The sequence below is a fragment of the Sander vitreus genome, chromosome 6, assembly GCF_031162955.1.
Source record: "Sander vitreus isolate 19-12246 chromosome 6, sanVit1, whole genome shotgun sequence".
Lineage (NCBI taxonomy): Eukaryota > Metazoa > Chordata > Actinopteri > Perciformes > Percidae > Sander > Sander vitreus.
In genome coordinates this window covers 29,057,683-29,084,320 of record NC_135860.1, presented here as the reverse complement: position 1 = coordinate 29,084,320, position 26,638 = coordinate 29,057,683, and the positions used below count along the sequence as shown (strand labels likewise).

The 26,638-nt window shown below is 44.1% G+C and overlaps 2 protein-coding genes across 4 annotated transcripts in view; both read left to right on the top strand.

Annotated features, from left to right (window-relative positions):
• dyrk1b (dual-specificity tyrosine-(Y)-phosphorylation regulated kinase 1B) overlaps positions 1–10,426 on the top strand; it is a 61,259-nt gene extending 50,833 nt beyond the window's left edge. For both annotated transcript variants that reach the window (XM_078253627.1, XM_078253626.1), the window contains exons 7-13: positions 516–652; positions 1,942–2,088; positions 3,255–3,395; positions 3,719–3,839; positions 4,591–4,773; positions 7,384–7,487; positions 8,287–10,426. In XM_078253627.1, the coding sequence (XP_078109753.1) occupies positions 516–652; positions 1,942–2,088; positions 3,255–3,395; positions 3,719–3,839; positions 4,591–4,773; positions 7,384–7,487; positions 8,287–8,802 (1,349 nt within the window). In that variant the 3' untranslated portion in view covers positions 8,803–10,426. The remainder of the gene's footprint in view (positions 1–515; positions 653–1,941; positions 2,089–3,254; positions 3,396–3,718; positions 3,840–4,590; positions 4,774–7,383; positions 7,488–8,286) is intronic.
• A 2,534-nt stretch (positions 10,427–12,960) lies between these two features.
• ppox (protoporphyrinogen oxidase) lies at positions 12,961–26,416 on the top strand. 2 transcript variants are annotated; one of them, XM_078253624.1, is made up of 14 exons: positions 12,982–13,048; positions 13,680–13,711; positions 14,248–14,334; positions 14,975–15,109; positions 16,077–16,192; positions 16,537–16,669; positions 17,361–17,505; positions 20,024–20,217; positions 22,859–22,919; positions 23,021–23,139; positions 23,434–23,547; positions 24,584–24,733; positions 24,862–24,904; positions 25,053–26,416. In XM_078253624.1, the coding sequence occupies exons 3-14, from the start codon at positions 14,251–14,253 to the stop codon at positions 25,187–25,189; spliced, it is 1,431 nt and encodes a 476-aa protein (XP_078109750.1). In that variant the 5' UTR covers positions 12,982–13,048; positions 13,680–13,711; positions 14,248–14,250; the 3' UTR covers positions 25,190–26,416. The 2 variants fall into 2 exon arrangements, with proteins under 2 accessions (XP_078109749.1, XP_078109750.1); XM_078253623.1 differs by lacking the exon at positions 13,680–13,711 and having other exon boundaries at positions 12,961–13,048.
• Positions 26,417–26,638: the final 222 nt, after the last annotated feature.

The following is a 26,638-nucleotide window of genomic DNA, read 5'->3' as shown; positions in this document are numbered from 1 at the left end:
TAAGTGGGTAAAGGTAAATAATAGAACAGTTACAACAGTCTGGTAAGTTCAGAAAAGTACATCACTTTACTGTCATGCAGCCTTTAAAACCAGGAAAAGACAACGCTTACCATATTACGATATCCAAAATCTAAGACGATATCTAGTCTCATATCACAATATCGATATAATATCAATATATTGCCCCAGCTCTACTCTTTAATGTTTTATGTAAAGCACTTTGAATGGCCCTGTTGCTGAAATGTGCTATACAAAAAAAGCTGCCTTAGCTTGCCTTGCCTTAGCTAATGTTAGCAATTAATTGTAGTAAAACGAAGAAACCGCGATTATGTAAAAAACTAAACGGACAATGAGACAATTATGTAATAATTGTTACAGGCTTCCATATACATCATCTTAAAATAGGTTAGATGGAACTGTTGTACAGTCACAGTCAGCACCAGATGTAGCTGGGGAAGAAGGTGGTCCTGATGACAGAAATAATAATGATGTTTGTTTTGTTTTTGTGTCCACAGCGTTATTATTTCTGGCCACTCCAGAGCTGTCAATCATCCACTGCGACCTGAAACCAGAGAACATCCTGCTGTGCAACCCCAAGAGATCTGCCATCAAGATAGTCGACTTTGGATCCTCCTGTCAGCTTGGACAGAGGGTGAGCAGAACACACACACACACTCACACACACACACACACACACACACACACACACACATACACACATACACACGCACGCACGCACGTGCGTCAAAGTACATTCATTAGTTTACTTCATCTAAAACAATTCATTATAATTGCCCCAGTGAGCTTCATTATTAGGATTTAGAAAATAGATGAATAAATGTGCCATACATCTGTAAATGAAACCAAACATTTATCAGGGGTTTTGTATGTAACGCATTTATAGACTCGCTGTAATCCGTTACTTTGGCAGCATTGTTTCGTGTGTCTGGAAAAAGTTAATGCAACTCTGCAAAAACAAAGAGAAGTCAGTTAAGGTTTTGTATGGAGCAAGAGGAGAAGCCAGCCTCCACAAAGTGTAGCTCCTATGGAGCCATTTTGTTGCTAACAAGCCATCACCTCCCGTTAGCATCACATTGACTGCCATTCATTTTGACGCCACTTTGACAGTGAATAACTTTACATCTGAAGCGTTTAAAGATTTGTCCATTGTTTATTTCTAAAGAAACACGACAATGTATAAAAGGCTCCATTACCTTGTATCTCACGTTATGGCTCCGTAGCAGACGCTTTTGTAAAAATAGGCTAACGATTGTGTCATAACCACGGGACTTACTGTCGCATAGTAGAGAAATTACCGTACAGTACAGGAGAAGCTCGCAGGCAGTTTCGCTTACATTAGCTGTTTAAGTTTAATTACTAATGTTAACTAGCGTTTTAGTTAGCAGTAATTAGCCTGTGCCCATGTTATCTCCTTACATATACCTACGTTCTCCGTCTCTGCTAGATTGGGAATGATTGAGATTTCTCTTGGCACAGCTACCAGAAGACTTCCAACTTTCAGACAGGTTGCTCACGTCACATCTACGTAGTTCAGCTCAGTTGGAGGCTGCGCAGTAACGCTCAGCACTCACCGAAAAAGTGACTTCTAATAGATCAATAATAATATAATAATAATAACACTTCACTGGTCTCAGTGGAAATCTACGGCGTCACGTTGTCCATTTCTTTAACTGTCTATGGTATGGAGGCAGTAACAGACTGCTCTGTGAGGAGAACATGGCTCCTCACAGTGGACAGCTACTGAAACAGCAGGCAACACACTGACACAACTCGACTCAACCTGTACATGAAGTGAGCTTCCGAGTTGTTAACGATGCAACCTTTGCTCTACAGCAAGGTCGGACATGAGCAGATGTACAGAAAAGCTTCAAGGTGTAAGAAAAGTAATTCTTCTTCACTTCCTTCTGGTCGTCCTCTCAGATCTACCAGTACATCCAGAGCAGGTTTTACCGCTCTCCTGAGGTTCTGTTGGGGATGCCGTACGACCTGGCCATCGACATGTGGTCTCTGGGATGCATCCTGGTGGAGATGCACACAGGAGAGCCTCTCTTCAGCGGCTCCAATGAGGTAAAAGCAACACCACCATACACATATCAGTTCAGTAGGGCTGGGCCATGATTCAGTCAACATGTTGGCTGTAGCTGTGTACTTGTTCAGAAACTTAAAGGGTAAATACCGTTTTTTTTTCTATTTTCCTATGATTTTGTGTGTAAGTGACTGATGGGAACAACAATCTTTGAAACTGGTCCAGTATTGAGTGTGAATGCTGTAATCGGCAGCCACAGACCAGGCTGCAATGTGACCCTTTGGGACAAATGTCTATCGTCAATTTGGTCCACTAAAAGTTCTGTTTTTGCCGCTGACAGGCTCAGATTATAATTCTAAGTGTCTGTCAACATTATGGAAAGGATCCCTTCAGAGATCGACCTTTAAAACCTCTTTAAGACCTTTCTGTTTAACCAGAAACAGCTCTGAGGTCGCTAGTGCTAAACCCACCAGACTCCATTTAAAAAAAACTATACTTTTAGTTTATTAAGCCCAACATATTTTCACATGTAAATCGCTTAATACTGGACCAATGTCAAAGAATGTTGTTCCAATCAGTCACTTAGACACAAAAACATAGGAACATAGGGTCCAGGTTGAAAAACCGGTACTTACCCTTTTAAGAGTTGGGTTGTGTGTTCTCTCATGAACAGATCTGACATGAGCTACAGTATAATTTGATACTAAAGCTATGTCCCTGTTCAGGGGCTGCAGCCTTCGGAGCCATTTGGTCAAATGTCTCAAAAGAGAGGAAAATAAATAATAAACCTTCATGTGCGTGTGAACATCTCTTGTCTCTCCTGTTGGCTAACAGAGCTCAGCTCAGTGACTTTATAATCCCAGATGGGAAAGTGACTTTCAGTCGGGAGCGAGCGCAAGTGCAAATAAACAAAAAGACAACAATCAAAATGTGCAAAAATGTTTCCTGTACATACACTATTCAGAACGCACAATACAACAGCTGCGATCTCTAAAACTCTAAATTAAATGCGCAAATTAAGCTGAGTTATTGTTCAGGGAACAAAGGCGATTACTCATTCACCAGTTCAGGCAAGATGTTTAAATAGTGAGAGGGTTTGTACGAGGGATGCACCACTTGTGAAATTCTGGGCCGAGGTTTAAAATAACCATTTGGCCGATTGCCGATACCGATGTTCTTTTTGTTGTTTTTTTCCCCCTGTGTGTAGGTTGACCAGATGAATAAGATAGTGGAGGTTCTGGGGGTCCCGCCGAGCCACATGCTGGATGCCGCTCCTAAAGCCAGGAAGTATTTTGACAAGCTGTCAGATGGCCTGTGGACAGTGAAGAAGAACAAGGACATCAAGAAGGTATTCACATGTTTCTTTCAAACGTTTCCCCCTGAGTCGGGTGTCGTTGCGGTCCCACGATGCACATGAAACCAGTGTTTTTGTCAGTTATTGTTAACAGCATAAACAGCAACGGTGCACGTGAATGCTCTTTGTGTCTACATACTGTACTGTTGTTACATTCCCAAGGGAAAGTGAAAAGGTCTTTTAGATGTGTCTGTGAAAAGAGTGTATTATACGTGTATGTTACTAAAAGAAATGTGTAAATATTTTAGTAGTAGACGTGAGGACATCAAGACGGTTGTTGTGGATTTTAAATGTGTGTGTGTGTGTGTGTTTTCCAGGAGTATAAGCCCCCAGCCACACGGCGTCTTCATGAGATTTTGGGTGTAGAGACTGGGGGCCCAGGGGGACGCAGGGCAGGGGAGCCAGGACACGCCCCCTGTGACTACCTGAAGTTTAAAGGTAAGCCAACACTGTATTGATCTGCAGGGATAGACATTGGTTAATATTTATATTTTACATGGATACAAACACAGCCAGCAGTCATCAGTTCCACATAAATGATGATAGAAAGTCCCCTAAATCTACATACATGACTTGTTGATCAAAAAAGGTAAAAAAGTGGAACAGCACCTCAGGGGCTTAAAGCTTGGGCTTAGCCTCTACATTCAAAGTCAAAAACTGAATGTGTTTCCGGGTTGCACCTGAGGAACCAAAGAGTGGTTCCTATTTATATCAAGGGCAGACATTGGCTCTTAATATAAACACTGAGAAGGACTTGCTGTCTGCGTTATAGAGCATCCATCAACGTCTCTAATGTCTGTATAATGCACACAACGCGTGGGAGCTGTAAACGTAGAAAGGTACGAGGGAGAAGAAGTAGAACTGTTAGCTCGTAGGTTGTAACATTGTGTGGCAGCAGGAGGCAGCTCAACACCATGGTTTATAATAGGTTTACACAGAGGCTGAACACATCTCAAGTGTGTGGTGAAAGTACCAGCAGCGGCTGGCCTCTTTACACGGTGAAGAGCCAAAACAGAACAGCTGTTTATTAAGTAATTTGGTCAAATGCGTTATTGCCATGCAGCCAACGTACGGTAACGAACCGATCTAAATCCAGACCCTCGGGCCCCGGGGACTCTTGCTGGCTCCCTATTTCTTCGTCGTTATCATCATCATCATCATACTCATGGTCATATTTGTCTTCTTCCAGACCTGATCCTGCGCATGCTGGACTATGACCCTAAAAGCCGCATCACGCCATTCTACGCCCTGCAGCACAATTTCTTCAAGAAGACGACAGATGAAGGAACCAACACCAGTTCATCTACATCCACCTCTCCTGCCATGGACCACTCCCATTCAACCTCCACTACTAGCTCTGTCTCTAGCTCTGGTAAAGTACTCTCTGTCTCTCTATAGCTCTGTGGAAGTGATCCATCCTCAGAAAGAATGAATGGTGCTTCCTCTACCCCACTGATGATGCTCCAGTGTCACAGCTGGCATGAAAAGGGACGATAGAGGGGAACATGTGTCAGTGACAGCCATGCTGTCCAGTCAAACAGCTGAGAGGGGGAGACAGGGCTTGAACTTCCTGCCTGAGAAGCCCAGCTGCTGCCTGTTGGCCAGAGCTGTGTTTGAAACCGTTGACAGATCCATCGCAGAAATAGTTCCCTATATAGTGAGTTCACCATTTTGTAGTGGTGTTCGAATTCTCCGCGGTTAATTTCATTCACTATATAGTGTCAATTATAAAATACCCACAATGCACAGCTAAACTGAGTGTACGTACGATGTAACCTACATTTTACTCCTGTCTGTCGCGTTTTTCCAGAGGAGAAGAAGAAGCAGTCACCGCGAAAACTGAAAAGGAAAAATGGAGCAGACTTTCATTTCTAAACAGTGGAAATGTAACATGTAACATATATAATACACAACCTTTACTATTCTCCTGAGTGCTCGCTTTGTTTCAGGGACGTATTAGAAGTATTTTAGTTTCAGTTTGTTTACACGATGCTGGGCGCGCCCGCCTCCGTCACACAAACAACCGGCCCATCTACTGACGCAAGTCACGCAACCATGTGTTTTCAGTGTCTGGTTTGGTTTGGTCGTTCCCTATATAGTTCACTACTTAATAAACACAATATAGTCAGTCCCTCCAGAAAAACTTGACTATGCGATCGCATAATTCAATGCATAATCAGCCAAAGTCCACATATTTATGCGGGGGGGGGCGCATTTTTTTCAAATACGCCGCACTTTCGCCGCATAAATTGCCGATTTCCGCGCAGAATACGGGGCTTGCATGATTTCATAATCCCCGCATTTCCGTTGCAAAAAAGTCACATATATCTTAGCAGAAAGTTGAAAAATGTTGCGTTTACTTCACACAAGAGCAGCCATTTTCCCCTGTTGCCATGGGAACGTTATGAAGTGACGTAATTACGCGACGTGAACATCATCGAAAAGCTGCAAACCCCGCGATGAAGCCACGATCAAACCGCAGTTTTTGCAAGTTCCCACAATTTCATCGCATAAAATCGCATTAATATCCAGCATATTCCATCGCATTTTTAAGAAAACGTGCCTCATAATCAAGGATTTTTGCCCGCAACAATCACAAAAAAACATTTTTCTGGAAGGACTGTCTAGGGAATAGTGAGGGAGTGAATGAGGGAACGGTTTTCCAACACAGCTCTGCAGGGAGCAGACCTGAGCACTTTGATCTGGCCATGCCACAAACAGCCACTGTAGATAGTTGAACGGTAGCAGCCGTGTCAAGGCAAGCGGTCACCTGAGGAGGGCGCTGTGGTGACCTGCTGCTGCAGACGACCGCGCGTCACACACCTGAAGAGGATTTGTGTTTATGGTGCTCAGGTGACCGAACCAATCGCACACAAATGGCACGACAAGAGCAAGGCAAACTGCTGTTTCTGTCCAGTTTCTGGCTGTCTGAAAGTACTAATACTGCTCATGTCCAGCTATTACCTGGTGGGCTCAGTGTGGCACCACAGAGGGTTAAAAAAAAAAGGCTGCAGTGAAGTGCTGGTGGGTCCACATCAATTTGACATAGTGGCCAAACAGTGGAATTACACTGGCCCCAGAAGTCTTTTTCCCACAGACTTACATTGTGAAAGACGAAAGTCTGTGAATCAATGGAGACATGTTTTTGAACGTCACAACCTCCGGGGAATGATAAATGACTCTTTTCACTGTCAGAATCCGGATCAGGATCCATTCAGTCCGATAACATGTAGAAAGTCTAGGAGATCCGCACAATTGCATCATGTAAATACCCAAGCAAGTTAGCGGATCGCCTAACAGGAAGTAGTCGGCTCGGCCGACGGAGGTCTCTAGTGCACCTGCTCTGTGGGCCGCACAGTGAGGAAGCAGCGCCGATCACCTGGGTCATGTTATATAAGAAACAGTGGTGGAAGAAGAAGTATTTAGATTCTTTACTTCAGTAAAACTACTAATACCACACTGTAAAAGTACTCTGTTACAAGTAAAGTCCTGCATTGAAAATGTTCCTTAAGTAAAAGTGTGTAAGTATCATCAGGAAAATGTAGTAAAGTATTAAAAGTATTTTTAGAAAGTGTAAAGGAGCCAAACAGTAAGTGTTTAATGGTCTGATCATTTCAGCTGGACTTGTAGGACGTTATATTGTTGGCTAGTTTACTTTAGAATAAAACATCAGATTTGATAAACTACATGTGTTTTGTGTGCAGAAATCTTAACGTGTAAAGTAACTAGTAACTAAAGCTGTAACAGATGAATGTAGTGGAGTAAAAAGTACAATATTTCTCTCTGAAATGTAGCGGAGTAGAAGTAGAAAGTGGCATGAAAAGAAAAGACTCAAGTAAAGTACAAGTACCTCAACATTTGGACTGAAGTACAGTACTGGAGTAAATGTACTTAGTTACTTTCCACCCCTGACGAGGAAGTTGAACTTTTTTGGCTCGGTTTGCGCCAGCGGTGAGTTTAATGTCGTCTGTTTTGCTTCCAGGTGGCTCCAGTGGTTCTTCCAATGACAACCGCAACTACCGCTACAGTAACCGCTACTACAACTCTGCTGTTACACATTCAGACTACGAGATGACCAGCCCTCAGGTACACCCAGCGCTGCATCACACGCGCGCGCATGCGCACACACACACACACACACACACACACACACACACACACACACACACACATCTCGGACGTGATATTCACATGGACAGAGAGCGATGAGCTGAACATCTACGGAGCTAACAAACCATTCTCTTCTGAATGTGCGTCATTAGAAAGGCGATGATGTTTTATGGTGTGTTTGGTAGGTTAGGGAGGTGAGCGCTGACATTGATTAGCATGAGCTTATTGGTCTGAAACGGCATCCAGCCGCTGGAACCACTGCAGCTCTGACTCTGCACTGTTTGACCTTTTAGAGGCTGTGTTGTCCTAGATGACACAGACGCATGTTGGGACCTAACCTCCTGAGCACCGCCCAAACGGAGTTCTGTTCTTGTCCCCATAAGCAGGCGGAGAACAGGGCTTCCTGATGTGAGGAAAATATGCTCTGACGCTGCTAAATATCACAATAACCACAATACCACTTGTGATAAATAAAACATATTAAAGTGTGCTCAGTTCTGCTGCTTTCAGTATACTGCTAAAATACTGCTAGTTGCTTTTTGAATTAGAAGGAAAAGAGGACATTATTTCCAACATTGTTATTTTGGACAATTGAACATTGAACTAGAGAAGCACAATTAACTAAACTAACTCAAATCTCTGTCTTTCATGATGTGTATAGTTGATATCGCGATGACCATAAAAAACGTATTTATTGTGTGTGTCTGTGTCTGTGTGCGTGTGTGTGTGTGTGTGTGTGCGTGTGTGCGTGCGTGCGTGCGTGTGTCCTCACCAGGCTCCCTCCCAGCAGCAGATGAGGATGTGGCCCGGCAGTGAAGGTGGAGGTGGGGGTCAGGACCCAGCATACACCCAGTTGCTGCTCCACAAGCCGGCTGCCTCCCAACAACACCAGCGCCACTTCCTGGACCCGCCCCACCACCCCCACCCCACCTACTCCCACCACGGGAACGGCGGGCGTGGCCTGCGGCAGGGCGGACAGACGGGCATCGGTGGAGGGGGGGGCCAGCAGGGCTCCTCGCCCCAGATGAGTGACAGCATGGATGTGGGCGTGTCCCTAGGGCTGCACCACCTGGGGGCGGTGTCTTCCATGGAGGCCTCTCAGTTTGGCTCCGCCTCCCTGCCCCTCGCTTTGCCAATCGGACTGTCTGCCTTCCGGACTCGGACGGCCCCCACCGCCCCAGGGCCACAAGCCCCGCCCCCTGAGGACTACTACCCTGCCTCCAACAACAATAACCCGGCTGCGGGGGGCAGAGGGAGGCCGGACTCAGACGAGGGGCCCGCCAACTCTTGATAAAACCTGAACCATGCCCTAAAGCCATACAATTTTAACTACAACTACTACAACTACACACACACAGCCAGAGTTCAGAGACAAAGAGGCAAACTTTGTGCTGAAGGAGTTTGTACTGCATGAGAGGAGGAGGAGCAGGAGGAGGAAGATGCTGGGAAAACTCCTTTTTATCTGCTTTTTAGTTTGTTGTCTTCTTTCGATGCGACTGTAATTGGAAAAGGAATGATTGTGACAAGTTTGTTTTTATTAATATTATTATTATTATTGTTGTTGTTTAATATTATTTGATTTTTCTCGGGTTTGAGGAGTTGTGTGTTCTACTTGGTTGTTGTTTAAGCCTGGAGAGGAGGAGGAGGACGAAGAGGAAAGAGAGAGGAGCCGTGCTTTCCCATGTTTCTCCATGTGGTGGCTGGGACACGTTCATGTTCACACCGGTCAGTTCTGACATCAGCGCATTCATAGTCACAGTCCCTGGAGACGAGCAGTCTTAACACGCACACGCACGCACACACACACACACACACACACACACACACACACACACACACACACACACACACAGTGCTGCATCAAGCAGACAGAAGCTGGTTTCAAAGGGAGAAAGCACCAACACGTGTGATTCAGGACTCATGGATTCTCTCTCGTCTGTGTTAAACTCACCTTTTCTTCGAGTTTGTGTCCTCGCTCTGTCAGCGTACGGAGGGAGGGAGGGGGGGAGGGGGGGAGGGAGGCAGGACACTGACGCTCGTAGGGATCTCCTCCTCCTCCAGCTCTCCCTCCCCTGCTTCCTTCTTCCTCTCCTCCTCCTCCTGTGTTTCTCCTCCAGACAGCTCCTCCTCTCTGTGCTGCTAATCACCATGACAACTGGTCCGGATTGCTGCTAAAGATCCAACACAGATCAATAAAGAAATAAAAAGAAATAGAAACAGAAATAATAAAAAAAAACAAAAAAAAACAACAAAAAAAAACTTTTTAACCCTTCTGCTTAAGAGAAAAGGATAAAGTAAGAACCACTGCATCTCAATGTATTTATTACTATTTAACAAGAAAAAACAAACTGAAAGTAACCCTTTTTTCTGCTCTTCTTTGTTTGGTTGCCTTCTTTCTGCAGGTGAGCTCTGATTGGCTATTGTAACAGTGACAGTAACTGGTGACATGGGAATGCCACCGGTTGTGGGGGCTGGGTGGAGGGGAGGGGTTTGGGGCAAAATAAAGTTGGATATATAATAAGAATAAAGAGTATACTTTTGCACACCAAAGTCAAACAAACATCAGATCTCCGCTTTTCTTCCTACTAATCTGATCCACCGCCTCATGACCTCATGTCTTGGCAGGATGAAGCCCAGCGGACCTGTGGGACGCTCGGGGGGCCTCCACGCCTCCTGAAGGGGCCCCGCACCGCTCACATCATGGGGACATATCTTAAAGTCTTCAATATTCAAGAAATAAGACATCAAATAAATGATTGATTGAATGCACACAAAATGTACAATGAGCCGTGATTGGCTGTTGCTTTGGTCTGAATGAGCAGACAGCCAATCAATAACTGGCAAAGACTGTTTGAAATAATACAGAGTTTTGGAAAAGAATGAAATTAAACTGAGCTGCGTCAAGGAAGAAATAACCTCTCATGGTGAACTGAGCTTTAAAACCTAGTCGATCCATTTACTATCTGGTCGTTGTTAATTGTGTCCTTTATATGGTCGTATTCATTAAGACTCATTAATATACATCAGTCATCTAATGTTAAATATACAAATTTAGTTGAGTTTGGTTGGTCTCACTTAGTAATTCTTACTTCAAAAAAAGAAAATCCTGGTTATTTCAGATCAACATCATGTTAACAGCCAGACTCCTGACAGTCCCATCCGAGTCCTCATTCCTACAGGATCCTGACAGCGACGCGTTTACTCAGTAATAAAGAGCAATAGAGTGTGAAAGGGCACTCTTGGTTCAGTCTAACATGAGGCAGCGTTGTGATGGAAAGAGGAGGTAACATATAGAACCCCGAAAATAACACACACCGTTTACTGGCTCCCTGTAAATAGTTATAAATGCAACATTTTGGTCAGAGAAACCCTGTCTGGCATTACTTCTCTTATTTTAAGAAAACAAGTATGAATACTGAAAATGGTGAAAATGCCAAAGGTAATGGTGATTCCTCACATTTATTTAGTGTAAGCCATGACTGGATCCTGAGGCGATGAACATGCATGTAAAGGTCCCCTGGCCCTTCTTACAGCAAAAAAACACAAAATGACTACACACACAAACACACACACACCCACACACACACCAGTCCAAGGGCATAGGTTTAGTTTCCAACACAGAAAAGTTTCAGTGTCAAACACTTCATTTCCTGCACTCTGAGAAATAAATTACGTGTGTACCTACAAATAAAATACAGAACATTTTCTGTTAGGTCTATATATAAAATTCTCTCATACAAAGCTGCAGTTAGTAAACTTCTGAAAACGTTGAAAGAAGCGACAAAAAAATGGAAAAAGGGAGAAAAAAATTAACTTAATCTCCAAAAACCAATCATATTTTTTGAAGGGCACAAATCTACCACTTCAAAATATTGGGGGGGGGGGGACATATCCCCTGCACCCCCCCACAGCCCTCTGGTATGTTTTACGAAACTTAAAAGAAACTTTATTCTTATCCGTCACATACAACTGACAGTACAATGTAGTGAAATGTAATGACTGCATTTAACCCATCCTGAGTAGTAGGAGCAGTGGACAGCTGTACATTCAGCATCCAGGGAGCAACTCGGGGTTCAGTGTCTTGCTTGGGGACACTTTGACATGTGGCCGGAGGAGCCTGATTTAGCCTGCTATCACTTTTTGCTGCCACAATAACTATATTTCTCCACGGATATTACCGTTTTCATCTCATGTCATAATCATTCTTCAACACACAGTAATCATTGTCTACTGTACACACAAAAGACCATTGATAAACTCAAGCTGATAGGCCTATAACTATTTTTGTTAGGAGAATTATTTATCAAAGAATGGACAAAATCACTGGACTTCTCTTAAAAATTTGTTTACTTGCAGCAGGTACAGTCGGTTTACAGTACATAAGTACAGAAAATGACTGTCGATGGTCTTTAACAGTAGCTTTTTATAGGGAAACGGGAGTAATATCACACAAAGAGAAACTTTCTTATCTCTGGTCAGGCTTGACGTCTCCGCATGCCCTGCCCTCAGGGGTTTTCTGTGCTTTCCACAAGGTCAGTGCTAATCATGATTATCACATGAGAAACACAAATGGATGCACAGTTTCTTATGCAAGTAGTTTAACACTAAAATGAAGCAAAGACCAGGGGTGTAGCACAAAATTCTGGGCCCTGTAGAAAGGAATTTTCTATGGGCCCCTCCCCGCATCCACAGCTATTAATTCTTGCATCTTTTTTGGGCCTTCCTCACATGAGGGCCCTGGGTACTCAGTCCCCTTTCCCCCCCCCTAAGTCCGACGCCCCTGGCAAAGACTATAGCAACATGAAGCATAACCTTTCTAACAATGTTTGGGTTTTGGGATTGGGTGAGATTGTATGCAGAGCTAGCTGCTGGCATGGAGAAGTACCAGCTGAACTGTGGGGGAGACAGAAGAGAGACACACCCCATGTTGTCAGCGGACAGCCTAACTGACCGTCTTATCCAACACACACACAGAGATTTATAGTGTGGCTTGTTGGCAGAGATAACGCTCAGATCCGTGCTGCTGCAGTACCATAGCTCATCCTCAGGGTGTCTCCCAAACTCCAACAAATGTCTCAGGAGGACTTTTGATTTCACTGTAAACACACCATGGTTGGAAAGATGGCAAAAGCAATGGAAGAGAAAGACGTAAAGGAACCAAACAGAACTTCATTTAAAATAAGAAATCACAGAAGAGGAAGCTGTGATTGAGATCATTGTTTCACTCACAGGAGACAGGTTCTTTGTTTTGTTTCGGTATTTTTTAAAGTTCTGGAAAGTTGATTTGGAGGATATGATATGTTTCTTATTTCTTATTCTTATTGTCTGGGTGTATGATAGCGAGTCACACTCCCTCCCTGCCAGCTGGGGGCGGTGTTGCTCCGCCGCATGCCATTATACATCAAGAAGAGGACTCGTGGAGGTGATGCTTTTATTGTGAAGGAGTCAGCCCGGAAGTGTTATGGTCGGAACAGAAACAGAAGTCCCCTGGACTGAACACCTGCTGAACACTCGCCGGTACTGCATCAGAAATAAAGGTAACCCTACTTTTATTCTTATGGAGCACCGCATAATGAACTGAGTCAGTATCTGTGTGTGTGTGTGTGAGACGACGAGACAGCAAAGTCAGTTACATCACGTCCCCATGTCTGTCTGCCTGCCTGCCTGCCTGCCTGCCTGTCTGTCTGCCTCTCTGCCTGCCTGTCTGCCTGTCTGCCTGCCTGTCTGCCTGCCTGCCTGCCTGCCTGCCTGCCTGCCTCTCTGCCTGCCTGCCTGCCTGCCTGCCTGCCTGTCTGTCTGTCTGCCTGTCTGTCTGCCTGTCTGCTTGCCTGTCTATCTGTCTCTATGTCTGTCTGCCTGTCTGTCTGTCTCTATGTCTGTCTGCCTGTCTGCCCGCCTGTCTGTCTCTCTGTGTGTCTGCCTGTCTCTCTGTCTCTATGTCTGTGTCTGCCTGTCTGTCTGTCTCTATGTCTGTCTGCCTGTCTGTCTGTCTCTATGTCTGTCTGTCTGCCTGTCTGTCTGTCCGGAGCTGATGTTACTCTGGTTATTAATGCTCACTGTGTGTTCTCCAACCTGCACTGAAAGCCTCAGAGTGAAGACAGCTCTGCTTTCCGTCACATCATTCAGTTTTCATTTAAACATTGGCATCACTTTGTGTTTTTGTACCAGCGGGGAGACACTGAGGACAGGAAGTGAAACAGGTGTGCAGGACAGAAGATGGACACTGCTGCAGCTTCTCACATTTAAATAAAGTTCAGTGATTATACAAGAGACTCATAGAGACTTAGACTTGCTGGACAGTTGGACAGACAGAATAAGGTGTCTGATAAACAGTTGTTATTCTGCCCTCTCTGGAGTAAATAAAAAAAGAGTTTTGTCTACTTCAGTGCCCCCTTCAGGTTACCCAGCAGCAGTAGTTTCAGCTTTAGAGATTTCCATCAGAGCAGCAGAGTGACACTGTTTTCTTCTGCTGCATTTTTTTCTTTCTGCGTTGTTGTCTTGGACACTATTTGTCCTTTAACAAATAGGAAATATGCCGTGTGTTTCTTGGAGGACTTTATACTGTTAGCTAACTGTCAAGCTTTAAAGACAAACCCATTGCAAAGACAGTATATAGCTGCCCTTATCACTATCAGCAGGCCTCATGTAGCAGACCCACCCCATCCCATCACTCAGACACGCACTCAACTCTGCTGTCCTCTTGTCTCTTGTCTCATGTTGGTGGTGTTTGAATCAGCCAATGACAACAGTTGCAGTCCTTGGAGGGGGGATCGGGGGCCTGGCAGCATCTTACTACCTCTGCAAGAGCCCCCAGGTTACCAAGGTAACACACACACGCGCACACACACACCATGATAATGTAACGTTAACACTAGAGCTGCACAATCAATCGCAGTTATATCGAAATAGTGCAATGTCCTATTGCAGAATATACCATTCTGAATAAAGCATTGTGGTGGCCTACATATCCTATCCTATAAAGAAAACATCTGATTGTAGTGTGATTTTTTTTTTTTTTTTTTTAGAGGATCCTCTCAAAAATCACTCTACAATCATTTTCATTTTAATATTTTTTAATGAAAATGAGAATAATGAAACAAAAATGATCATTCCTTCCAATATCGTGAATCATATCGCAATCTCAGTCAAAATAATCGCAATTAGATATTCTCCTGATATGGTGCAGCCCTAGTTAACACATTAAAATACATACGAAAGATGAAACCGTGTACAGCCTGCGTTTGAAAATGGTCAGCAGTTTAGCAGCTAGCGCTTGTAAGTGCTACATCTCTACATCTCATCTCTAAACGCATTGAATAAACAACAGGTGAAAAGGATTGAAAAAGGATCAAACGCGAAAACTAAATAACATGAACTGAGAGCACCGCGGTGCTACTTTCTGTCTTTCTGTGTACTTTTCCGTTTCAGACATGGTGCTGCAGAGTTTGTCTCTTTGTCTCCAGGTCATTGTTTTGGAGTCCAGCAGTCGCTTCGGAGGCTGGCTGTGGTCCACCAGGAGGTCCGATGGGGCCGTGTTTGAACATGGACCCAGAGGGATCCGACCTGCTGGGGCAGTGGGACACAACACTCTCAATATGGTGCGTTCAAAAGCATTGAGGAATCACATCAACGATTAGTCTCGCATGTCCAGCTCTATCTCCACAGCGCTGTGGAGTAAGGTCTGGCTACACCTCAGATGCATTCTGGGATAAGAGAAAACCATTCTGGCTTGTTTGCATTTCTATAAACCAATCCCAATGGTCTTGGGCGGCGCTAAGCTCCGTACGCAGCGACGGTGGCTCTGCTAAATAGTCTCTGGAAGGAATAATTGACACAATACAGCAATACAGTAACGTGAACTATTTAAATTAACTGATACATGGTTAAACCTCATTAGCTCTTACCAGTGTGTCTCCGTGTGTACTTCGTCCACAGCAATCCCACCAATCAGTCCCAAAACCTCCCAGTTAGAGAGGAAACGCCCTAAACATATTCTTTGTAAATCTTTACAATCATTCTCTAAAAGAACCAAGCAGGCCTGCCTTGTTGCACCATCCAAACTTTCTTCAAAACGTGACATTTTCAGCGTGTAACGTTAGCTCGGAGTTTGTTGTCGTTTCCTGTAGCGAAGGGATTTTTGAGAACGGCAGCACACAGAGAGAGAGGAAGGAGAGGGGTAAAGCCTGGCGCGCTGGATGTCTGGTTTTATCGTAGAAATGTACTTCCATTGATCCAGACTACTTACTTACATCATAAGCTGTTCATATCTCAATTTGCGTCTTGGTGACTTGCATATATCTGCATGCACAACATCCAATCCCAAGTACAGGTAAAGTTCATGATTATGTCCATGTTATGTCATGTTATTGTGACTTTTTACAGATGGAAATGACACTGTTGCTGTTCAAAAATGTTGTCTTCCTATTCTCACAGGACTATACATTGACCTCATGTGATTTGGAAATAAACCCCCCCCACATCTATTGTGTGTGTGTGTGTGTGTGTGTGTGTGTGTGTGTGTCTGTGTGTGTGTCTGTGTGTCTGTGTGTGTGTGTGTCTGTGTAGGTGGATGACCTGGGTCTTGGCGGGGACATTCTGCCGGTCCCCTACAGTCATGTGGCGTCCAAGAACAGATACGTGTACATGAACAGACGGCTCCACAGGATGCCGTCAGGACTGAGGTGAGATCCATTAGGGAATAATGCTGTTTGTGTTATTGGCCAGTTATTATCAGTAAATAAAGACACATTTGAATACATCTAATGGAATATTAATCAGAATGTCTCATTCTCTGTCTTTAGCTGCTCAAGAAAACAAACCACAGATTAATCGAATAATGAAAATAATTGTTAGTTGCAGCCCTAACTGCATTAGATTGTACAGAGGTCCCTGATAAAGTGTTTTCATATCATGTGTAATAACATGTTCTGCAGGGCATGAAATGAATGTGATGACCGTTTGTCCGCTAACATTTTGTTCCTTTTCTTTGTCTTGCTGCCCGTCCGTCTGACCGTCCTCCTGCCAGTGGACTTTTGCGGACTGTACCCCCCTTCTCTCGCCCCCTGCTGCTGAGTGTTGCCATGGAGATGCTAGTGAAGAAAGGCGTGGAGGAGGACGAGTCTGTCCATTCGTTTGTTTCCAGGCGACTGGGGAAGGAGGTGAGCGGGTCCGAGTCCCCGATGATCTCCATGGACATCTCTCAGCTTTTCTGCATCAAATCCCAGCTGTAGTCAACGGCAACACTGGTTTCTAGAGTTCCTTTGGATACTTTCACATTTCTTCCGGTCTGCCTCAAAACAATACGTGGCTTGCTGAAGTCTAGGGCTGCCCCCTCTGAGTCCATTAGTCGACTAATCGTCGTTTTGGTCTCAGTTGACTAAGATTTATTTAGTCCGTTAGTCATTATTTATCCTTTTTCTTTTTAATTTTTTTTGGCCATTTTTAGGCCTTTATTTTTCACAGGACAGATGTAGACATGAAAGGGGAGAGGGGGGGGGGCGGATGACATGCAGCAAAGGGCCACAGATCGGAGTCGAACCCGGTAGTTCTTCAGTATACATGCACTAATGGAGAGATGTCAGAGTGAGGGAGCTGGACAGGCGGTCATTGATGAAGACGTTTTGTCTTCTGTAAATGATTTTTTATCACTGAGTGCGTCTCCTCCTCCGTCATCACTCGCTGCACTAATGTCATGTAAATATTTTAAGATAGACTTGAAAGAAATGTGAACTTATCCTTTAACAACAATCCCATTAGATTGACCCGAAATGTGTTTAATGTGCCGATGAATATTCCATGTCTTCGTGTGTGTGTGTGTGTGTGTGTGTGTGTGTGTGTGTGTGTGTCCAGCTGGCAGACATAGCTGTGGACAGTTTGTGCCGTGGCGTGTTTGCGGGGGACTGCAGGAAGCTGAGTGTGCGTTCTTGTTTTCCTGTCTTGTACAACGCCGAGCAGCGGCGAGGCTCCCTGACGCTGGGCATGCTGCTGGGCTCAGGTACGTTACTGACCGTCTTACTTTTTACTTTCCTTTTCTCTGAGTTTTGTGAAGGTACAGGAGCATGACACAGAAGACTCTGGAGCTTCAATTTTATATATAGTGTCATATCCTAACAGGAGTTATCTCAGGATCCATCTTTTGGTTACATGACTGTCATGTGACCCAGATAATGTAATAACACAGGTACACAGCCTATGAAGTAGACCACGCCTCTTTATTATCATAAAACATCTTCTCAAATGAACATAAAACTGACGATTATCTACAGTCATACCCCTTAGGACCTTAGCTAATGTTAGCAATTCATTGCGGTGAAACAAAGAAACGGCGATTATGTAAAAAAAAGCCTAACAGCTGCAGTCCACCATCCCAGCTGCTATAGCAGCAGGATTAAGAGACCGCTCCCCGCCGGCTTTACTCAGCAAAGATTAATAGAGTTATTTGAGGCTTTGCACCTGAATAGATTCTGTTCTGTTTTATTTCTGTAAAATGACAGCTTCAGTTGTAAAATGCTGAGTGAATCCTGCCAAACAAGACTCTGTTTGTATGTGCAAACAGCCTCAGGGCTGAGTCATCATTTAGTAACACGATGACTAGGGCCGTCCTCCACTAAAGACATTCCTAGTCCACTTACACTGAGGGCTCCTGCACAGCGTGAGCGTGTCAGCTGCGTGGCGTGTCCGTTTTTATTTCGGCTCCCACGTTAACAGGTTAGAGCTTACACACTGCCTGCGTGACACGCACGTCTCAAAACGTGTGCATGCTAGAAATAGTATCAACGCCTATTTTCCACGCGACACACAAGCGTGTTGGAAGTGTTTCTAGGCACAATAGAATAGGAAAGGATGTGTATATGTCATTTTGACACAAATACATATTAATAAATGACATTCTGATGTTTGAAAGTCTCTAGGTTTTGACATAAATGCAGATATAAATGTAATTAAAAAATAAATAATTATCGTTTTCAAATATTGCACCTGTCAATACAGAATGAAATATTCTGTAGCCTATTTTGCCGTCAATACTGCCGACGTCGTCTTTGCTGTAATCAGATCAGTTATGTATTTATGTTTATGTTTATGGGAAACATCCATGTGTACAGACAAGACTAGCAGCAGCAGCAGCAGCAGCAGCAGCAGCGTCAGACATGTTTCTGGTGTGTAAAGACATAGAAAAATCCACACAGCCGCCACGCAACTGACACGCAACAGAAACGCCACGCTCACGCAGGCAGTGTGCAGGAGGCCTTACAGTGTTTTCCGTCGGTTTGTGAAAGACTTAGCTGCGCATATTTGGCAGAAAGGTTTAGGGGTCTTTCCTTAAGAAAATGTGATGTTTTTCAAAAAATAAATATGCAATTTGACATCATTTTGGACCATCATTATTAGCATATCTGTGTCTAAAACGTTGGAAAAGCTAGAGCAGATAATAAATAAATAAATAACACTCAGAAAGCTTAAAGACAACCTGTTAAAGAAGTCCAACTACAGTCATTAGATCTGAGAGAAGTCTTTTAGTTGGATGCTTTTTTCGATGTTTTTGCCGCATTTCACATTCATTCAGCTTAGGGTGCTGCCAAAAAAAACACAATGTGCCTGTTCCCAGCATTAGCACAACACTTTGCGATGGTTAGCTTGTTACCTGTGACGATATATGCTAAATGTAACGTCTGTAAAGTCTGAAGTCTTTTGGGTCGAGTCCGAGTCAAGTCTGAAGTCAGCTGTTTGTGCGACTTAAGTGCGACTCGAGTCCGAGTCTCAGACTCGAGTCCCCATCTCTGGTTAGAGTTAGGGTTATGGTTAGGGTTCATGTATCATGACAGTGTCATGTCACTCTTATGTAGATACCTTCATGTAAATGTGTTACCATTATTTTCACTCAGCTTTATTTTAGTTTCCTCCTGGTTGTGTTTTTAGTGCAGTCATAATGCTGTGTCCGACAGGGTCGGTCCAGCTGCCACAATCAGCACATTTGATTAGCGCCGCAACTAACCATTATCTCCATCGTAGATTAATGTGTGGATTATTGTCTGGATGAATGGATTAGTCGTTTGGTCTCTAAAATGTCAGAAAATGGTGAAAAATGTGGATCATTGTTTTCCAAGGTGACGTCCTCAAATGTCTTGTTTTGTCCACAACTCAAAGATATTCAGTTTCCTGTCCCAGAGGAGAGACGGAACGAGAACATATTCACATTTAACAAGCTGACATCACACGAGTTTTGACTCAAACTGATTAATGGATTATGGATTATATAAATATTTTTTTGCGCATTTTTAGGCATTTATTTGACAGGACAGCTGAAGACATTAAAGGGGAGAGGGGGGGGAATGACATGCAGCAAAGGGCCGCAGGTCGGAGTCGAACCCTGGCCCGCTGCGTCGAGGAGTAAACCTCTATATGTGGGCGCCTGCTCTACCAGCTGAGCTATCCGGGCACCCTCCCTGTACAGTAGCTTGTGGTTCCACCATCTTGTCTGTAATCTGTGTGTGTCTTACGTCTGAACCCTGCAGGCCCTTCTCCTGCCGTCCCCCCCGGCCCTCTGGCTCAGAGGTCCGTTACAGAGTCGTGGGCCCAGTGGTCGCTGAGCAGAGGAGTGGAGTCTCTCCCAGAATCCATCGTTGAGTTCCTGCAGCAGAGCGGCAGAGTGGAGCTCCACAGGGAGGCGGCTGTTCAGCAGATCAGACCGTCAGCCTCCGGGTGGACGGTCAGTGGAGACAGGGACTCTGACATGTTTAACTCATTTAGCTGTTTTTTTGTTTTGTATTGTGATTTTTTGTTGTTGTTATTTTTTAAACAAGGTTGTCTGTAATGTACAGTCCATAATGAATGACGGTAAGGTGCAAAAAGTCCAGGAGGCATTATTCATCATGAATTCTCGTGTGTGAGACATTTTATATGTAGCAGGCTCACATCTTTGGGGAGAAACTGTTCTGAAGTCTATTCTTGTTAACATTTTCTTGGCTTACTTGGGACAATATGAAAGGGACAAAAAGGCAACCTGACTAAGTATTGGAATGTAAAGAACAGCACACTGATATAAACTAATGATTCGTCATCACCACCCAGACAAAAATGAAGAAAAGATGACACAGCAACTACAATATTGAAGACCATACAACAAAATAATAACAATATAGACAATAATCCAAATAAACATAACATATGTATAAATGTCAACACTATAAGTCCATCAAACACGTCTCTCCTCAGCACAAAGCTTCTTAGGAGCCCTCCAGGAAGTTCAGCTACTTTCCCCATTTTCTACTATAGACATCCAATCTGGCAAACCGTTTATATGACATCTTTTCAAACGCTGCCACCCTAGCCATCTCACAAGCCCACTCCTGGATAGACGGCAGCCCTTCATTCTTCCATCCTCCTAAAAGAATCTGTCTGGCTATCATTAAACTAGTCTGGACCCAGCTTCTTATGTTCTTATCCATCCCGCTTAGGACTGACCCATCTCCCAGAACAAATCATCTCGGGCTGAATGGAACCTGGCTCCCTGTTATCATGTATCCTGGTCCAAGCTCATGGGGATTTTAATGGAAATCATCTATCCTAATAACTACTGTAACTTTTCAAATTCTACAAGACATGCATTCTGGATTACTAAACTTTAAAGGGGTGATAGAATGATTATATAGGGTATTTCACACTGTTCCTTAAGGTCTCCTAATAGGGTATGTAACATTGGTTGGGCTGAAAATTGCCCGAATGCTATTTTATTAGGCCCTTAACTACCCTGTGAATATGGCTCTATTTGGAACAAGAGCTTTTCTTCCAAATATGGTATGCTCATGAATATTTAGATGAGCTGCGTGCTAATTGGTTTGAGCGAACCACATAGAAACACATTGGAGAAAACGGCAACCTCCATACCCAGTGAAAGTCACCGTTTCTCGGTTACTGGACTACCGGGGCTCCACGGAGCTGGCTGGCTGCCAGCTGCCGGCCGGCATAACTAGAGTATATTTACAGTTTGAATTTCGTCACGCCACTTATATAACATCTACCCCAAGGTCTTATAAAGCTAACAATGGTGTCCGATTTCAATTTAATGCATTTTTGTGAACATTAGGGATTTCGTTAGCTGCTACTGTCCCTTCAGTCCTATGGGTAAAGATCGCGGCTAGCTGCAGGCCCTGGCCTTTGTAGTCCAGTAACCCAGAAACGGTGACTTTGTGCGGGTATGGAGCGCCGCGGGCTTCCCTTCGTGACGGAGATCCAGCTAGCTCACAGCGAGCCGGAGTCTATGAAGTAGGACACGCCGGGCGGCGAGGCAGCACCGGCCGCTGTCACGTAGCCTGCTGAGCTCCTGCTGAACTCCGACACACAGTCGGACAAAGTTTGCAATTAGCCATCAATTTTCATAAAACTGCCCATATTTGACCTCTACATAGTTGATTTCTCGCATTAAAAAAATAGCGGACCTCTGGAGATCTGCATGACCTAGCTAGATTCAGAAGACTAAGCTGAGCTCAGGTCAGTGGTGTAGCCTATGCAAATGTTGGGGCGTGACAAAGACTAGGAGTTGGGATGCTGACGTCAGCTTCCAGCTTTGTTGAGATTCGCCCGTTTTCAGCGGCAGTTTCAAAATGTGAGATTTTCATAGTAAAGAGTTATCAATGGGATTTTGAGCTTCTATGTATGTCCTATTTACCCACCGTCGTTATTCAACTATGACAAGGTAAAATCGGTTTTGCATTCTATCACCCCTTTAAGCCCAACATGGTCAAATGAGGTATTGGACTCTTCGGCAGAGTCAACAGGATTTCTTTCTTTCTCTCTAGTAGTATGAAGTATGAAGTTCAAACGTAGAGGGACATTGACATTAGTTAGGGTTAGTCCTAAATATCAAGTGATGCGGGGGAACAGGCCAATGTGGAGCTGTGATCAACGCATGCAGGAAACAGCTGGTTGTTAAATGAGCTTCAACTAATTACTGAAAAGCAAGAGTTCACTCTCTTTTTCCACCCTGACGTTAAAAGTCCAAGCAAATAATTCAATAACTGCACCGAAACATGTACATTTTTTAATGTAGTTATTTCAGCAGATGTTAAATAAAACCTGCGTTTTTGTCAATAGGACAAATGTGACAATCCTCCATGTTTCCATCTGTCCCCATCATAGGTCAACATTTCATTGTGTCCAATACTTTACTTAATGTCCAAATACCTGCAGAACTGAAGACATTCAGCTTCAGCTGGACGCTGTTTTAATGCTAATGTTAGCATGCTAACACTAAACTTGAGCGTCCAGGCTGGAAAACAAAAACATGCTGGACTCATTCTCATATTTGTGTGTGTGTGTGTGTGTGTGTGTGTGTGTGTGTGTGTGTGTAGATCAGTTTGGAGGATGGAGTCGTATCAGCTGACCACATCATCTCTGCACTGCCTGCTAAAGGTACATTAACAAAACATGACTCTAAATGCTTTGTGTTATTGCTAGAAACTATACATTTCAAAATGTCACCTCAGTATTTTAAACCCCCCCCCCCCCAACAGCCCTGGCCTCAATCCTGCCCCCCTCCTGTCAACCTCTCATCCAGCTACTGCAGGACATCTCCACGGTAACAGTCGCTGTGGTGAATCTGGAGTACGAGGGCTCCATCCTGCCTGTGTCGGTGAGAACTGCAGTCACACACACACACACACACACACACACATAGAATGGGGCTTTGCAGGGGTCATTAGATGAGTGGAGTTAAAACAAGTCATTTGTTCTAACGCTGATTAGAAAACAAGTCCGTTATGAGTTTGTACGTTTCACTTCCCTGAGGTACGAGCCCGTTCTCATGCTCATCAACACGTGGCTTAGAGAAACCCTGTGAAGCCCATTGTCTCCTGTAGAAGCATGATGTCCCGAGTCATTTCAGTGTCCTTGTTGTTGACTGGTCTGTGTCTGTGTGTGCTGACAGGGCTTCGGCCACCTGCTGCCGTCATCAGAGGATCAGGCTTTACTCGGGGTGGTCTACGACTCTGTTCCCTTCCCTCAGCACGACAGAACTAACGGACGGACTACCAGACTGACGGTACAGGAATTCACTGCCCACCACTATCAAAGATATACATACATATTCCACCTTTGCAACACACCTTCAAACATGGCTGTCTGTCTCGCTGTTGTAAAGTGTTCTGCATGTGGCGTCTGCGTGTGATGTGCAGGTTACCTTCCCCCCAAAAACGCCCCCAAACACGGACACGCATACATACAGATACGTCTCGCTTTATTAGATAGTATAGCCTGCCTATAAGTGGCATCACACTCTGTCTGCCACTTGTTGTCTGTAGCTGGTTGTGCTTTGCATGTGTGGGATCCGAAACGTCCTTAAATTCGGGAATTGTCGTTTGTTTATTCAAAGTCAAAGACAGTCCAAAGTAGTGCTACTTTGCACATTTTTGTCGGTCTGAGGTGTATGTCACATTGTAGCTGCCAAAGCTCTGCTGCTTTCTTCGACCCCCTCTGTCTCTGGTCCTGCGTTGTGCTCACTCAGGGTGCAGGGTGAGAGGGGAGTGGCCAGCGGCTAGAGCTTACTCATGCCCGTAGCAAGACACCTGTCAAGTTTCACACACACACACACACACACACACACAAACAGACAGACGTTCCTGCAATTTATCAAGATATATAAATAATTATATATGTAATGTCATTTATTTTATTCAAATAAATTATTAGGAGGCCTATTAACAACTGGCTGGAGACTACAGCTGGAAATTAGCTGTAGAGGCTCAAGCTGCTCCTTTTACTGGAGAGTTAAATAAAGGGGACTGTCCACCACATTATAAACTAATAAACTACAATCACTCCTTAAAGAAACACATGATCATATGTGTTCTTTAGACACGTGCACACTACGAGAAATGGAGACAGACAAGGTTGCATGTTTTAGAGCTAACAACTGAGATGTCTGCAGGAGGACAGAAGCTAAGCAATGTCCCACTGTGGACGGGACAAAAAAATCGGAACTATCCCTTTTTTAAAGCCGAGTTGTTCTGCTTGTAAAGTGCAGAGCACTGACCAGTGAGTCCACTCCTCTAACCTCGGGCCATGCCCATGTCTTGCAGGTGATGATGGGCGGGGCCTGGTTCCACGAGGTCTTTGGGCCCCCGGACACCATAACAGAGGAGCGTCTTTTAGCGAGAGCCACTGAGGCCGTGTACTGCCACCTGGGAGTCCCCACAGCACCCAGCTGGAGCCGGGTCAGTCTACAGAGGGTAGGAATATACGGAATGCACCTAGCGTTCTCCGTTGCTACTATTTAATCAGTTTGTCAATCTAAAACCAGATAGTGTACATCAGTTATTTCTAAAACTCTTAATGTGTGATGTTGTTCCCTCGTCAGGACTGTATACCTCAGTATTACCCAGGACACTTCCGGAGAGTAGGTGAGTTTCAACATAAGGTACGATTGATTCGTACGGTAGCAGAGTACTCTGATCCGGGGCCCTGGTGTGAAACATCACGTCTAAAAAATGATCAGTCACAAGTTGTAGTGAAACATCACCTAAAGGTGCGTCTGTCTGCCTTTTCTAGAGTCAATGCGTAGCTTCATAAGGGAGAATAATCTCTCGCTGTCTCTGATCGGCTCCTCCTACGATGGAGTGTCAGTCAACGATGTCATCTTTAATGGACGAACAGCTGTGGAGCAGCTGTTGGGAACTGGAGTTTGATGGAGCTCGTCAACACTGGAACATGACAGCACCAAGTGCTCTGCAGGCACGTGGGTCTTTGATATAATACAAAGTTTAGTTTTTTAAGAAAGAAAATCAGTGTCCTATGTGTAAAACATGTTATATATGTCGGTGTCATGAAGGCATCCAATGTGCTGTTGCGATTCCAACCTGTATTTTGCATAAAAACAGACTGCGTTTACATGCACGTAATATTCCGGTTTGTACCCTTATTCTGAAATAGATGATATTCTGACTAAGCTGTTTCCATGGCTAATGAAAATGAATACTCCACTAATATTCCAGTTTACATGTAGTAAAGTCTTGGTGGAGGACTTGTTGGAGCGTGTGAACTCAGCCTCCCTCTTTCATTCCTTCATCCAGCTTCTTGAAAAAGGTCGGCTCACATCCCAAAACCTGTTGATAGATTATTTGATAATGTTTAAAAGTAGCTGTGTTTCTCCTTTTTAATCAGGTCTGCAGCCCTGCAAACTGTTGGCTGGTTGGTTTGTGTACAGTAACCATAGCAACGCACAGAGCTGACCATAAGCTGTAAACGGACAAGAGGCCGTAAACTGCAGTAAAAACCCTGATTGAGACACATTCTAAATGCGCTGTATATACATGTCCAAAGAATGCCTCTAAAACCAGAATAATACCAGAATATCACGTCTTAATCAGAAAATGCTACATTCGGAAAAAGGCCTTATTCTGAATATCCAAATGGAATATGCCGTTTACATCACCTTGTCATATTCAGAATAATAGTGGAATATTAGTGTGCATGTAAACATACTTAGTGTGACAGAACACAGCCAGCAGACCTCTCACACTCCTGACTGTTGTCTGAGCTTGTGTGGAAAAGTGCAGTCGTTCAGCGGGCTACACAGCTGCAATATTAAATGAAATTGTAATATTCTAGTGTCTTAATAGTATGCGGTGATGATAGAAGCAGTGTCTGAACATTCACACATTATCTTGTGTCTCAGTCCACATTGAAACTTGCTCTGTATGTAAAGCCTTAACAAGCTGTTTGTCAGGTTTTCCTTTATTACCTGTTTTTTTTCAGTGGGGAACAAGGGACTAATATGACCTGCATTTATTGACAACTCATTTTTATACAATATCTGTTATTGCATCAGCAGTGCTGTATGTTGTACATAATGTATGGAAAGCTCTCTGAGGCACGTTTGGGGTCCTATAAATTAAAGTAAAGATAAAGCTGTTTGTCAGACTTTTGCCTTATTTACTTGGGAAATACTTTCACCTCCCACGTCCACAATGAGGCCAAAACAGGAACAACTCTGCCTCCATATGCATTTCTCTATTTATTCTGACGACGTGCATATGGAGGCAGAGTGTGCAACACTTTTTTTTTCTTTTCTTGCCATCAAGTCTACTTCCAGTGATCAGCAGCTTACGCCAGCCCTCAGTGTGCGTTACTTTTCT